The 15,608-nt window shown below is 41.3% G+C and overlaps 2 protein-coding genes across 2 annotated transcripts; both read right to left on the reverse strand.

Moving 5' to 3' along the window:
• Positions 1-366: 366 nt before the first annotated feature.
• Positions 367-3,011, reverse strand: cldn15a (claudin 15a). Its single transcript, XM_029666810.2, has 5 exons — positions 2,502-3,011; positions 1,785-1,949; positions 1,454-1,535; positions 1,182-1,289; positions 367-1,028 (listed from the first exon to the last, which is right to left on the reverse strand). Exons 1-5 carry the CDS (start codon positions 2,716-2,718, stop codon positions 932-934), a joined length of 669 nt encoding a protein of 222 aa, XP_029522670.1. The 5' UTR covers positions 2,719-3,011; the 3' UTR covers positions 367-931.
• A 7,219-nt stretch (positions 3,012-10,230) lies between these two features.
• LOC115133528 (mitochondrial fission 1 protein-like) lies at positions 10,231-15,209 on the reverse strand. The gene is made up of 5 exons (XM_029666813.2): positions 15,103-15,209; positions 13,711-13,843; positions 12,148-12,224; positions 11,867-11,972; positions 10,231-11,690 (listed from the first exon to the last, which is right to left on the reverse strand). Exons 1-5 carry the CDS (start codon positions 15,145-15,147, stop codon positions 11,584-11,586), a joined length of 468 nt encoding a protein of 155 aa, XP_029522673.1. The 5' UTR covers positions 15,148-15,209; the 3' UTR covers positions 10,231-11,583.
• Between the last annotated feature and the right edge of the window lie 399 nt (positions 15,210-15,608).

Below are 15,608 nucleotides of genomic sequence, written 5' to 3' on the forward strand. Positions count from 1 at the left end.
CCTATCCCTCAGTCTTATCTGTGGGCCAAACACTATGTCTATTGTCTGTAATAATAATAAACATATAGTTGATCATGTTCATTCCTCACTAGAAACCTGCTACTTTAGGTTACTAGACACAAACAAAATAGGAATTTGAGTATTTAAATAATGTCTATTGTCTGTAATAATAATAAACATATAGTTGATCATGTTCATTCCTCACTAGAAACCTGCTACTTTAGGTTACTAGACACAAACAAAATAGGAATTTGAGTATTTAAATAATGTCTATTGTCTGTAATAATAATAAACATATGGTTGATCATGTTCATTCCTCACTAGAAGCCTGCTACGTTAGGTTACTAGACACAAACAAAATAGGAATTTGAGTATTTAAAGAATATTTTTATTGGGTGGAATTGTAAACGAAACTAAAGAACTAAAACAAACATTCAGAATGGCATAGGACAGCCACACCCATCTCAGACATTATAAAACTGTACAAACAATACAAAAACATAACATCCGTACTTGAGAATCAACCGTCTTAATCTGCTGGTTTGGACATTCCCCTAGATCTAGACGTTTCATCAAATCATCCCTCTTCATGCCAACATGAGCCTATATCATAATGAAAAAAAAAAAAAGTTATATAATGCAGGCAACAGTCATTAGACACCTCAGCTATTGCGCGTTATCTTACAGACGACATGTTTGCACAGTGCACCACAACCAAACTAACAGCCATGATGTCTTCAACATGAGGTGATTGATCCAAATATGAAATACATAATCCTACATAGCATAGCACTTAACCTCCCTCAGCACTATAGATGTCGTTTACACGTCTTCAACAACTGTGCGGTCAACAGTGAGTCTGGTTTGCAGGCATTGGACATGGTGGATAAAGGTGATCCCCATGGTTCATTGGTGTGCTCTCTATCTCTGTTCAAACGTAGGCGTTCCGGCCATAGGAAGTGGCAGCCTGACTCTGCGATGGTGCATTGCCAGAGTACACTGTGCCCCTGGGCTGGTAGGGGTAAGATCTGAGGAAGAGGATGAGAGGAAGAGTGGGTGAGGAGGGCAAACAGATCAAATAAAACCACCAATCACCAACCCACGTGCATTAAGGATTGTAACACACACAGACAAACACACACAGACACTCACAGACACACACAGTATCCACTGGAACTCACTGTTTCTCAGACGTGCCCAGTTTGCAGGCACATGTCAAACAAGATCCCCCAACGATAGCAAGAACAGCAGAGCACCAGCCAATGTAGAGGCCCTCTCCAATCTCATACCTGCAAAACACAGTAGGTCCTACATTTTGTCATGTTCATAAACAATAGGCTATTACATGTTGGTTTGGTGACTGCTCTTCTGTCTAACAGACAGCAGAGGACAGCAGTGTGCCAGTAGGCTAATTGCAGTAATTGGATTGGGTGGTAATTTCCTTCTCACTTACTTTATCCCGGGATATAATGGATTAAAAAAGTCCTGGGTGATGTTGAAAGCATACCAAGATACTGAGATCATTGTACACAGGCCTGAGAGAGAGATATAGTATGTGTGTATGTGTTTTGTGTGTGTGTGTGTGTGTGTGTGTGTGTGTGCGTGCGTGCGTGCGTGCGTGCGTGCGTGCGTGTGTGCGTGTGTGCGTGTGTGTGTGTGTGTGTGTGTGTGTGTGAGAGAGAGAGAGAGAGAGAGAGAGAGATTATTTAAATTAATTGTGCACAAGATCCTTAAGAGGTGGCAGTTATGACTATAAACAGTTAAAGACAAGAATATCCCTTTACCCTGAAGCAAGAATAGGACACCTCCAACACCAGCTATTCTACCCTTTAGAACCATGTTCTCTCCAGCTGCTTTAGAACACTGCATCCCGATCAGGGTTGCAAGGAGCCCGATAGATCCGAAAATAATCGCAGCAATCATTAGTGCTCGAGACGCTTGGATATATCCTGCGGGACAGAGCATATGAATAAACACAAATTGTCACTTTCACAAACAAAATGAATTGGCCTATAACATGTTTTTATTTATACTGTAATAACAAATAGGAGGATTATTACATTTGTTTCAAATGTGATTTGTAAAGAAACATATTGAGTTCTACACATTTTATAGCCAAATAATAGCCAATAATTATGATGATATTTAAGAATACGATCTATTGAAATGGAACTATCCTTCTGTTTTGTGTTGATTAGAGAAGAAAAAAACTCAAAAAACTCTAAATGTGGCAAAAAAAAGGTCTGATTTGACTGATTTCATATCAACCAATGATTCAACCTAAATGAATTGTTTATTGATGTCGTTCTGGGATGATAATATTTGAACCTTTTGACCTCTCAGTCACAAACAAAACATTCCTAAGAAAAAGTGTAACATATGTGCCTTGACATATTTGTGTAACGACAACCAAAGAATATCACCACAGGCAGTAAATCCATTTATTCCTTAACACAATTTTTTCATATCGAAAATATTATCTTTCTCTAGGATGTCCGTACCATTCAGGGCGAGCAGAGAGGGGAACTCGTGGCAGTTGTGGACACCTGTAGAGTCCGTGGCACAGGACATCCATAGGTTCTCATAGATGGTGGAGGTAGTGATGACGCTCCCATCAACGGTGGAAACCTTCCAGTAGCGGTTGGGTATAGCTATCCCCACCATCACCCATCCCATAAACCCAAGCAGCAAGGCGGCGACCTCCACTATTGGATCCATTCTGTTTTTTTCAAGTATTTGGTGATAAATAAAGAGAGAAGGCGATAGACAAATAGAGAGAAAGAAACCGGGTATATCCCTTCGTTAGATTGTATCCTCTTCGATTTTATTAGATTCACTTATTTTTGTTTAGGATATTCGGGCTTTAAAAAAAAAAACGAACATATAGTTCACCGGTGCAAATGCTTTTGAGTGTCTGTTCCCCTTCTGGGACACAGTTGTGTTAGGTTGCCAATGAGAAAGTTTGTTGAGAGCAACAGATATGCTCAATGATTTATCATTGTCAACCTGTGTTCTCTCCCACCCCCTCTCACACAGGTTCACACACAGGCACACACCCACACACACACACACTCACTCTATCTCTCTATTTCTCTCTCTCTCTCTCTCTCTCTCTCTCTCTCTCTCTCTCGCTCTCTCTCTCTCTCTCTCTCTCTCTCTCCAGGCCTATCTGCCTTTTGCATTTTACAGCCTGAAACTGAACAGGTGTCTATCAGGCAATGGAGACTCACGAAAGTCCAATGGTTGCTCTATGCCCTTGTGTTTACAGTATGTCGGAATACATGAAAGTTGACTTAGCCTACATGGATTTTTAGGAAATAAATAATTGAACAACCTGTGGTTCAATTCTTGGGCCGACTCTTTTCTCTGTATATATCAACGATGTTGCTCTTGCTGAGGGTGATTCCCTGATCCACCTCTACGCAGACGACGCCCTTCTTTGGACATTGTGTTAACAAACCTCCAAACAAGCTTCAAAGCCATACAACACTCCTTCCGTGGCCTCCAACTGCTCTTAAACACTAGTAAAACGAAATGCATGCTTTTCAACCATTCGCTGCCCACACCCGCCCGCCTGCTCGACTAGCATCACTACTCTGGACGGTTCTGACTTAGAATATGTGGACAACTACAAATACCTAGGTATCTGGCTAGACTGTAAACTCTCCTTCCAGACTAAACATCTCCAATCCAAAATTAAATCTAGAATAGGCTTTCTATTTCGCAACAAAGCCTCCTTCACTCACGCTGCCAAACATACCATACATACAAGCAATAGGGCAACCCTCAAGGTCAATCCCTGCCTACCTACAGTGGGACAAAAAAGTATTTAGTCAGCCACCAATTGTGCAAGTTCTCCCACTTAAAAAGATGAGAGGCCTGTAATTTTCATCTTTTTTCCCCCCCTCACTTTGTCTGTCATAGTTGAAGTGTACTTCAACTATGACAGACAAAATGAGGGAAACAAATCCAGAAAATCACATTGTAGGATTTTTAATGAATTTATTTGCAAATTATGGTGGAAAATAAGTATGTGGTCTTATATGGTAGCACATCTCTATGTGGTAGTCCCTCCCTTTGGGCAATGTTTCAGTCCCTATGGGAGTTTTATATTTCAGTTCCTGTGTTCCTTCGACAGGTTTATATTTGAGTTTTCTTTGACAGTTTTATCACCAAACCTATTTGTATCCACTTTGGTTGATATTTAGATATGACTATTGTATGGCGGTTCTATTTAACTCTTGTCCTAAAAATTAATATTATTAAATGTTTGTCTTCAGGTATCAGGATGCCATAGACAAGTATGAGTCAGTGATGAGGACAAAGCCTAATGTCCTCTACTACACCAATAAGGCCAAGGAGAGAATCTAGTAAAACTGACTATCCTACCAATCCTCGACTTCGGCGATGTCATTTACAAAATAGTCTCCAACACTCTACTCAGCTAATTGGATGGAGTCAATCACAGTTCCATCCGTTTTGTCACCAAAGCCCCATATACCACCCACCACTGCGACCTGTATGCTCTAGTCGGCTGGCCCTCGCTACATATTCGTCGCCAGACCCATTGGCTCCAGGTCATCTATAAGTCTTTGCTAGGTAAAGCTCCGCCTTATCTCAGCTCACTGGTCACGATAACAACACCCACCCGTAGCACGTGCTCCAACAGGTATATCTCACTGGTCATCCCCAAAGCCAACACCTCAATTGGCCGCCTTTCCTTCCAGTTCTCTGCTGTCAATGACTGGAACTAATTGCAAAAATCGCTGAAGCTGGAGACTTATATTTCCCTCACTAACTTTAAACATCACCTATCTGAGCAGCTAACCGATCGATGCAGCTGTACATAGCCCATCTGTAAATAGCCCATCCAATCTACCTACCTCATCCTCATATTGTTTTTATTTACCTTTCTGCTCATCTGCACACCAATATTTCTACTTGCACATCATCATCTGCACATCTATCACTCCAGTGTTAATTTGCTAAATTGTAATTACTCCGCTAATATGGCCTATTTATTGCCTTACCTCCTCACGCCATTTGCACACCCTTGTATATAGACTTTATTTTTTTTTAAATTCTATTGTATTATTGACTGTACGATTGTTTATTCCATGTGTAACTCTGTGTTGTTGTTTGTGTCGCACTGCTTTGCTTTATCTTGGCCTGGTCGCAGTTGTAAATGAGAACTTGTTCACAACTAGCCTACCTGGTTAAATAAAGGTGAAATGAAAAAATAAAATACAATATATTATAATTGATGTACTAATATAACTGAAACATTGAGATGTTACATTGTCCAACATTACTTCCCAAATTTTTAATTTGATACATAGCCTATTTATATTCTTCAATATGAAATTCAGTTTCTGCATCATTGCAGGTTGACCTATGCCAGTTCCACTAAAGAATACAGGCAACATGATATTGATGCTGACAACCTCCTAACTGGCATAGAGTCAGGTGTTGTAAATTGGTGTTTTAAAGTGATGACTGAGGAGATCTGGACAAAATGTGTTCCTCCAGTTACATTTGTTTTAGGTGTGAATTTCATTGCTTCAAGGCCAACTGACACAAGGTCAACTGTCACATTTACCATCCCACTAAAACTGCCCAGTTCCAAGTAACACACCCAAATCACATAGGCTACCATCTGTTGCATGGTTGTTGTAGAGTAAGTGTAACATAGTCACACACTCCCTGGAACCCAGACCCCCACTAATATGCCCATTCAGAACAATGTTAATCCTTAACCTGATTCAGTGACAGGGGGTTGAAGTATTTAGGTTCGGAGAATTTAAAACAAGCAAACACATTTGTGCAAACTCCATGTAATGACAATAGGAGGGCTATTAAAATCAATCCAGAAGAAAACACTGTTGGCCAATAAATATGAGTGAGAGAAGGCAAGAGTGCCAAAGGCCGCACCCTCTCTGGAAATATGGGTACATTTTTCATGAAGTATCAGGAACTGTTATTACGAAGAGATAAAAGTCTGGTTAACAAATAGATGTGGTTTTAGTGTTGGAACAGTGAAACTACTAATGCATTTGTGTCATCCAATTGGTGAAACACAACACAACACAATCCAGTGAATATCATATGAAGGGTGCATGCTTTACATCTTTGAACTGGGCCGTTGTCTTACTATTTAAGGCTGCATCTCAATAGTCTGTGGCTTCCTTTCTTCGTCTTATCATCTCCTCTTCTTCATCTGAACTGATCTGAAAACAACGGACAGGTGAAAGTGATACTGTTGTTGTACATAGTTTTTTGCCCTGTCCAGTTATTTCATGTCAGTAAATGAGAGATAAAGCCTCTTTAGGCTATTGAGATGCTGCCTAGTAAATGTAGTCTAGCCTCTATCCTGCTACTTCTCTTGTCCGCCGACACCGGAGTTCACTTGCTCTGAAAACAAGAGATGTTTACCAAAGCCTAATTGTATGGCTTCCTCTGCTCCAGCATGGCTTCTGAACTGTTGTCCAAACCATTAGTTCTTCATGTTGTTATGACTTTTACTGTCAACTTTCTTTTTATGTGATTTTTTTTATGGAAGGGTGTGTAACTTTCCCTAACTCTTTACAGGTGTTAGTCATCATTAAAATGTGATTACTCTGCAAGTGCACTGGCTAAAGCTGTGAGCTAGGGGTTGGTTGGGCGTAGATGTAAGTTTCAAGTTAGTCTAGACAAGGTTCTTTTTATGACTATTTCTGCTTGAGACCCAATTGAGAAATTGTCCGTCCTCCTGTGACGCAAATCATCCTCAATGACTCAAATTAAGAAGAAATAGTGTGTGATTATAGATCTATTCTCATAACCACTTTGGGTTCCAACCCATTGTTTGAGAAACCCTGGTGTAGACCAGTGTTTCTCAGTGTTGGGAACCACATGTCTATGTTGATTTCACTCCAGCTAAGTATCAATTAGGCACTAAGTACTGTATCTGCCAATTAACTGAGTGGTTTTAAATGATTAGTTATATGGCTGTGATATTTCATAACATTTGGACTATTTGATGAATCCTTGTGATGTCCTTGGTGTAATAGGTTTAAGATTTTAAAAAACGATCTATTACCATTCCCATAACAGCACTGTTTAGGAAATTGTGTGTGTACAGGATGTGGGGACGCCAGTAATCGGATAAATTACTCTGGTATAATGGACAATGCAGAAACTATGTTGGGTTTCCTGTCACACTGATATAGAAAGTTAAATGCCCTTCTTTGTAATGCTCTGTAATGCTTATATTAGCAATTGATGGCAGTGGCTATTTTAACAAAACCAAATTGTGGATTATAGTCTCTCCTTGCCTATCAAAGTAATGAAACTAAGGCTGGTATTTTTCCACTAATTGGTATTTTGACCGATAAGACCAATAATTGGTCAAAATATCAAAATTGGGCTGCCTGTGTAAACACAGCCAAATATACACATTAATTTGTAATTTGGCTGAACTATCCCTTTTATGTGATGTGCTTTTCCTTGTGACCCTGGCCTCAGCACACCAACCCAAATGAGAATTATTTTGCCCGATGCTTTGTCATGGTGAGTTTCGGTCGTGTCGAAGAGTTAATGAGTAGCTAGCTAACATCGCTGTCGGCTGATAATGCCTACATAAGTAATAACCTATCATCCATAATCTTTAAACCTTCCTGTTGTAAAATGATGTCCACAGTGAGTGAATCCATTCTGGAGCGTGTGACACCAAACTGAACTAGGCTAGTGAACAGCCAAACCAAATGTTATTTGTCACATGCGTCGAATACTACAGGTGTAGACCTTACTATGAAATGATAATTTACAACCCCTTAACCGACTTTAAAAAAAAAATATATATATAACCTTTATTTAACTAGGCAAGTCAGATAAGAACACATTCTTATTTACAATGACGTCCTACACCTGCCGAACTCGGACAACGCAGGGCCAATTGTGCACGATAAAATAACAATAACAAGGCTATATACAGGTACCAAGTCAATGTGCAGTGTATAGGTTTGTTGAGGTAATTCAGGTAATATGTACATGCAGGAAGGGGTCATGTGTCTATGCATAGATAATAAACAGTAGCAGCAGTGTAAGTGGATAGTGTGAAGGAATGTGAATGTAAACTCAACAAAAAAAGAAAGGTCCTCACTGTCAACTGCGTTTATTTTCAGCAAATTTAACGTGTACATATTTGTATGAAAATAACAAGATTCAACAACTGGGACATAAACTGAACAACTTCCACAGACATGTAACTAACAGAAATGGAATAATGTGTCCCTGAACAAAGGGGGGGGTCAAAATCAAAAGTAACAGTCAGTATCTGGTGTGGCCACCAGCTGCATTAAGTACTGCAGTGCATCTCCTCCTCATGGACTACACCAGATTTACCAGTTCTTGCTGTGAGATGTTACCCCACTCTTCCACCAAGGCACCTGCAAGTTCCCGGACATTTCTCGGGGGAATGGCCCTAGCCCTCACCCTCCGCTCCAACAGGTCCCAGACGTGCTCAATGGGATTGAGATCCAGGCTCTTTGCTGACCATGGCAGAGCACTGACATTCCTGTCTTGCAGGAAATCACGCACAGAACGAGCAGTATGGATGGTGGCATTGTCATGCTTGGAGGGTCACGTCAAGATGAGCCTGCAGGAAGGGTACCACATGAGGGAGAAGGAAGTCTTCCCTGTAACGCACAGCATTGAGATTGCCTGCAATGACAACAAGCTCAGTCCGATGATGCTGTGACACACCTCCCCACTACATTGCCGGACCCTCCACCTCCAAATCGACCCCCCTCCAGAGTACAGGACTCGGTGTAACACTCATTCCTTCGACCATAAACGTGAATCAGACCACCACCCCTGGTGAGACAAAACCGCAACTCGTCAGTGAAGAGCACTTTTTGCCAGTTCTGTCTGGTCCAAGGACGGTGGGTTTGTGCCCATAGGCGACATTGTTGCCGGTGATGTCTGGTGAGCACCTGCCTTACAACGGGCCCACAAGCCCTCAGTCCAGCCTGTCTCAGCCTATTGCGGTCAGTCTGAGCACTGATGGAGGGATTGTGCTTTCCTGGTGTAATTCGGGCAGTTGTTGTTGCCATCCTGTACCTGTCCCGCAGGTGTGATGTTCGGATGTACCGATCCTGTGCAGGTGTTGTTACAGGTGGTCTGCCACTGTGAGGATGATCAGCTACGTCTCACAGTACGGACATTGCAATTTATTGCCCTGGCCACATCTGCAGTCCTCATGCCTCCTTGCAGCATGCCAAAGGCACGTTCACGCAGATGAGCAGGGACCCTGGGCATCTTTCTTTTGGTGTTTTTCAGAGTCAGTAGAAAGGCCTCTTTCAGTTTTCATAACTGTGACCTTAATTGCCTACCGTCTATAAACTGTTAGTGTCTTAAAGTCCGTTCCACAGGTGCATGTTCATTCATTGTTTATGGTTCATTTAACAAGCACGGGAAACAGTGTTTAAACCCTTTACAATGAAGATCTGTGAAGTTATTTGAATTTTACGAATTATCTTTGAAAGACAGGGTCCTGAAAAAGGAAAGTTTATTTGTGTGTTTGTGGCGTCAATATGCATGTGTGCGAGTGTTTGTCCGTGTGTGTGTGTGTTGGAGTGTTAGTTTAGTACATATGTGTGTGGTTAGAGTACAGTGAGCGTACAACGAGCCTGTGCAAAAGAGTCAGTGCAGGGAAAAAAATATGAAATAAGAATACAATAAGGGGGTCTGCAACCAAGGCAATGCACTCGATGGTGCAGCTGTATAACTTTTTAAGGATCCCATGCCAAATCTTTTCAGCCTCCTGTGGGGGAATAGGCTTTGGGGAGTGCTCTACATGACTGTCTTGGTGTGTTTGGACCATGATAGGTCCTTAGTGATGTTTACAATCAAGGAATTTGAAACTCTCAACCCGCTACAAAACAGAAGAAAATGGACTGAAACAGGGAGGATCTACATGAACTAGGGCTACCTGGAGTAGGCTACCTGAACTAATAAGAAATGCTTGTTTTTGTTTTCCGTTGCAAAACCTTTTGCTACGGTTTGCCATAATGAACACAACCCTGGCACATGCACGTCAACAGTAAAGAGAATGCCAGTTAGACGTGTGAAAACAACGAGCAGGTCAGGGAGGATTGAGGAGTGCAAACTGTACTTTGGTCGATCAATAGACGATCCCTTTAGAGAATGACTTTGATAGATTGAACAGACTGGGAGATGGGTCTGCCAACATTGTGCGTGTATACTAGCTCTGCCCTTTATTCATTTCCTTCCAACCTGTTGATCATTTATAACAATTCAAAACACAACAAAGCATGCAGTGACCCAAACGTGTGGTTGGTTAACACTGAACATCTGCAAGGATTATGATGACAATGATGTATCCTATCTCCAACAGTGCATTCCAAATGTGTACATTAAGAAACCATACCAACTTTAAATGAATTCCTTGACAATCAAAAGTTGATAAGTCTTGGAATTTTGATGTATTATATTACACCAGATACAAAACAATCATAATCATGTTAGTATCCTGTTATTACGATCACTTGAGTAAATGGTGCTATATTGTGGATAAATACTGTTATTATTACATGTACACTGCAAATGAAAGACAAACGAGTTGGGTATTCATCTTGACCCTATCCCTAAGGCAGGTTAGTGATTTTTTGTCATTAATCTTATTCTGGAGGCAGCTCTGCAGAGTGGTCACCAGCTGGCACAGCCAAGTAATAAAATCAGATTTTAAACATAACCACACTGCTAACCCTAACCTTAAATTAAGACCAAAAACCTATTCTTTGTTATCGTTAATTTTCACAATGTAGACAATTTTGACTTTGCAGCTGGCCGATCTAGCGGAAATTGCTCAGTTCTGCCTCCAGGACAAGACTCATTGCAGTAAACATCAACTTGCATCCCTAAGACAGGATGCCCCCTGTGGGCATTAGATGAGTGACCCACATCACAGCTGCCTAATTCTGACCAACAATAGAGACACTGCTACCGGCGTGGACACTTCATCACAACACAAGTACACTTACCTCTAAAACTAAGACACTTCCCTAAACTACAATGCTTTCTTTCTAAATGAATGATGCAGAGAACAATAATAATTGAAGTATCATTGCACTTATAAAGTCAATTACAAAATCCACCATAATTATATGCTCAGGAGGCATGCTAACTAACATACTGAGGGCAGTCAAGAAATGCCATTCCATTCCATTCAGCTACATATTTCATCACCCTTATTTACACTGTATAATATGGTAGACAAAATGTGGCACAATATACTTCTGTACATACATATGTCAAATTCACTGGAATCAAAACACCTGTTAAAATACAAAGACAATTTAAGTGAAATTAAGGTTATTTTCAGAAACCAATCCCCAAACATTATTCCATGGACAATGTGAGTAGGATGTTTTTGGAAGATCATCGGGTGATCTTCTGATCTTTGGAAACACCATCCATCTCCAACCTTAGTTGAATTTGTTATGGGGGAGAAGTTAAGAGAATGCATGTCGTCAGTCTTTCTTTGACGTGTGTTAGTAAAGTGAAGGCCCTCCACACTTCATATTAGGACCTCGGACCATGACCCTTAGACACAGCCAATCCGATGAGGCCTGCTAATCCGGCCACGCCCAGGCCGATTCCCCCGACGATCGCCATGCCAACCAAGCCATCTGTGGAAAAAAAGTGAATGTCAAAACATGAACATTGCCCTTATTACTTACACCTATCCATCTTCTACCCATCATGTCCTGCCACATCAGTGATCATGAAGGAGACAAGGAAAGGATTCAAATTAGAACTATTGCGTTCCAGCCTTCATATATGCTCCCTGTTCTTTGCCATTCACCTTTTTTTAGAGCCTTGTCTATGAGCTTTTCCAGCTCCAAGGCTTGCTTGTTCCCAGGTTCATTTTTCAGGAGAGTGCGGATGTACTTCAGAGCTTTCTCATAATCCTGTGATGATAAAGAGATATATGGAGCGATAGAGAGAGAGATACAATTGAGTAAAAGGTGCAATGATATCTTCCGCAATCAACTCAACAGAGATGGGAGACAGAGTAATTTATTTCATTACAATAAATTCTCTCTTAAAACCTGGGGGGTAATATAGTAGTACAGTGAATGTCACCTGAAGTCTGTAGTTGGCCACAGCTAGGTAGAACAGGAAGTCTCTGGCATCGTCCTTTGATCCCTTGTTAACCAGCTCTATAAAACAAATTGAGCAACAGTCCCAGTAACATTATTATAGGCGTGTTAAGTAGGCCAATGCACTTTACGTTGCACTATGTCAGCATTTCATTCCAAAAAGATCCATTCAGTGCCTTCGGAAAGTATTCAGACCTCTGGACTTTTGCTCATTTATATATATATATATATTTTTTTAAACGGAAATATTACATTTACACAAGTATTCAGACCCTTTACTCAGTACTTTATTCAAGCACCTTTGGCGGCGATTACAGCCTTGGATGGGGAGCGTCGATGCACAGCTATTTTCAGGTCGCTCCAGAGGTGTTCAATCGGGTTCAAGTCCGGGCTCTGGCTGGGCTACTCCAAGGACATTCAGAGACTTGTCCCGATGCCACTCCTGCGTTGTTTGGCTGTGTGCTTAGGGTTGTTGTCCTGTTGGAAGCTGAACCTTCGCCCCAGTCTGAGGTCCTGAGCGCTCTGGAGTAGGTTTTCATCATGTACTTTGCTCCATTCATCTTTGCCTCAATCCTGACTAGTCTTCCAGTCCCTGCCACTGAAAAACATCCACACAGCATGATGCTGTCACCACCATGCTTCACAGTAGGGATGGTGCCAGGTTTCCTCCAGAATTTACACTTGGCATTCAGGCCAAAGATTTCATCAGACCAGGGAATCTTGTTTCTCATGGTCTGAGAGTCTTTACGTGCCTTTTTGCAAACTCCATGCGGTCTGCCTTTTACTGAGGAGTGCTTCCGTCTGGCCACTCTACCATAAAGACCTGATTGGTGGAGTGCTGCAGAGATTGGGTTCTTGGTCACCTCCATGACCAAGGCGCCTGTCCCCCGATTGCTCAGTTTGGCCAGCTCAAGGAAGAGTCTTGGTGGTTACAAACTTCTTCCATTTAGGAATGATGGAGGCCACTGTGTTCTCAGGGACCTTCAATGCTGCAGAAATGTTTTGGTACCTTTCAACAGATCTGGGTAGACCATCATTGTAAATAAGAATTTGTTCTTAACTGACTTGCCTAGTTAAATAAAGGCTCAATAAAATAAATACATAAATCTGTGCCTCGACACAATCCTGTCACGGAGCTCTACGGACAATTCCTTCGACCTCATGGCTTTGTTTTTGCTCTATCATGCACTGTCAACTGTGGGAAATTATATAAACATCTCAAGAATAATGGAAACAGGATGCACCTCAACTCAATTTCGGGTCTCATCGCAGAGGGTCCAAATACTTATGTAAATAAGGTTTTTCTGTTTTTTATACATGTCTAAAAAATTGTTTTTGCTTCATCATTATGGGGTATTGTGTGTAGATTGCTGTGGATTTTTATTTATTGAATCCATTTTAGAATAAGGCTGTAATGTAACAAAATGTGGAAAAGGTCAAGGGGTCTGAAGACTTTCAGAAGGCACTGTACATCATTATTTCATGAAAGGCATTTGTAAGGATATCTTATTGTCTTCCGAGTACAGAACTACTGTAGGCTACCCACCTTCCAGCAATACGATTCCTTTCTTGATGTCGCCTGAATACTTGCTCCGGGTCAGACACCATGCATATTCAAACTTGGTCTCCTTCGATACGCCCCCCTTTGCCAATTCAGAGCTGTACTTCTTCTCAAATTTCTGATGGTCAAAAAACAGAACAAATATGGGTACCTTTAGTGGGTTCAGGGTGTTGATAGTCTTCACTGGTGAATTTACTGAAGGCAGTGAGAATAAACAATCTCAGTTGTTGTAGCATATTTCAAGACTGTATTCCTGTCATAATAGTACAATAAAAAGATTAATCTGGGACCTTTAGGAAGTTTGATGTTGACAGTACAGTAGCTACATTAATGCTGTATCATGGTCACGCATGATACCACTGCGACCTGTACACTCTCGTTGGCTGGCCCTCGCTTCATACTCATCGCCAAACCCACTGGCTCCAGGTAACCAACAAGTCTCTGCTAGGTAAAGCCCCGCCTTATCTCAGCTCACTGATCACCATAGCAGCACCCACCCGTAGCACGCGCTCCAGCAGGTATATCTCACTGGTCACCCCCAAAGCCAATTCTTACTTTGGCCGCCTTTCTTTCCAGTTCTCTGCTGCCAATGACTGGAATGAACTGCAAAAATCACTGAAGCTGGAGACTCATATCTCCCTCACTAGCTTTAAGCACCAGCTGTCAGAGCAGCTCACAGATCACTGCACATAGCCCATCTGTAAATATCCCATCCAACTACCTCATCCCCATACTGTATTTATTTATCTTGCTCCTTTGCACCCCAATATCTCTACATGCACATTCATCTTCTGCACATCTACCATTCCAGTGTTTAATTTATATATTATAATTACTTCGGTACCATGGCCTATTTATTGCCTTACCTCCCTTATCCTACCTCATTTGCACATACTGTATGTATAGACTTTTTCTATTGTATTATTGACTGTATGTTTTTGTATTCCATGTGTAACTCTGTGTTGTTGTATGTGTCAAACTGCTTTGCTTTATCTTGGCCAAGTCGCAGTTGTAAATGAGAACTTGTTCTCAACTAGCCTACCTGGTTAAATAAAGGTTGTGCAAGCTAACTAACGTTGGTCGAACATTCAAGATACAATATGAAAAACACAACAATGCGCTCAACACTTGGCTTTTAAACGTTTCGTTGGATTGAAATATCCATCAAAAGGCTTCATACATATCTGTATACTGTGTATTTAGGCAAAACGACTCAACAGAACGCAGCTAGTGTTAGTGATTCTGTGTAAGGAATGACAGCTAACGTTACTGTAGCTAGCTGAGTGTATCTGGAAAGCTGGGTATCTCCGACACGGTTTTGTCTAAACATGATACAGCTTTGTTATAAATCAAGAGAATTATAAAACGTAAATTTACCAAAAGGTCTTCGGGAGCTACCAATTCACTGACAACAGCCTCCATGTTTCCGGAAGTAACTAACTGGAAATGCTCACTTTTACCATGTGACAACAGCTTCACAGTTTCTATGTTGAAGCTACTGTATATTTTCGACCAATTTTCGACCCATGTTTCCGGAAGTGACTGGAAACTCCCACTTTTACCAAGTGGTTAGCTATTTTTATTTTATTTTACTAGACAAGTCAGTGAAGAACAAATTCTTATTTACAATGATGACCTACCCCTGCCAAACCCTAACCCGGATGACACTGGGGCAACTGTGCACCGCCCTATGGGATTCCCAATCATGGTCAGTTGTGATACAGCCTGGAATCAAACCGGGGTCTGTAGTGACACCTCTAGCACTGAGATGTAGTGTCTTAGACCACTGCGCCACTCGGGAGCCCCTAGCTAGCCATACAATTATGGCAAACATTATTTTATTTACATGTTTTGCTAAATCATATGCAAATTCAATAATAATA

The sequence above is a fragment of the Oncorhynchus nerka genome, linkage group LG8, assembly GCF_034236695.1.
Source record: "Oncorhynchus nerka isolate Pitt River linkage group LG8, Oner_Uvic_2.0, whole genome shotgun sequence".
In the NCBI taxonomy this organism is placed as follows: Eukaryota; Metazoa; Chordata; class Actinopteri; order Salmoniformes; family Salmonidae; genus Oncorhynchus; species Oncorhynchus nerka.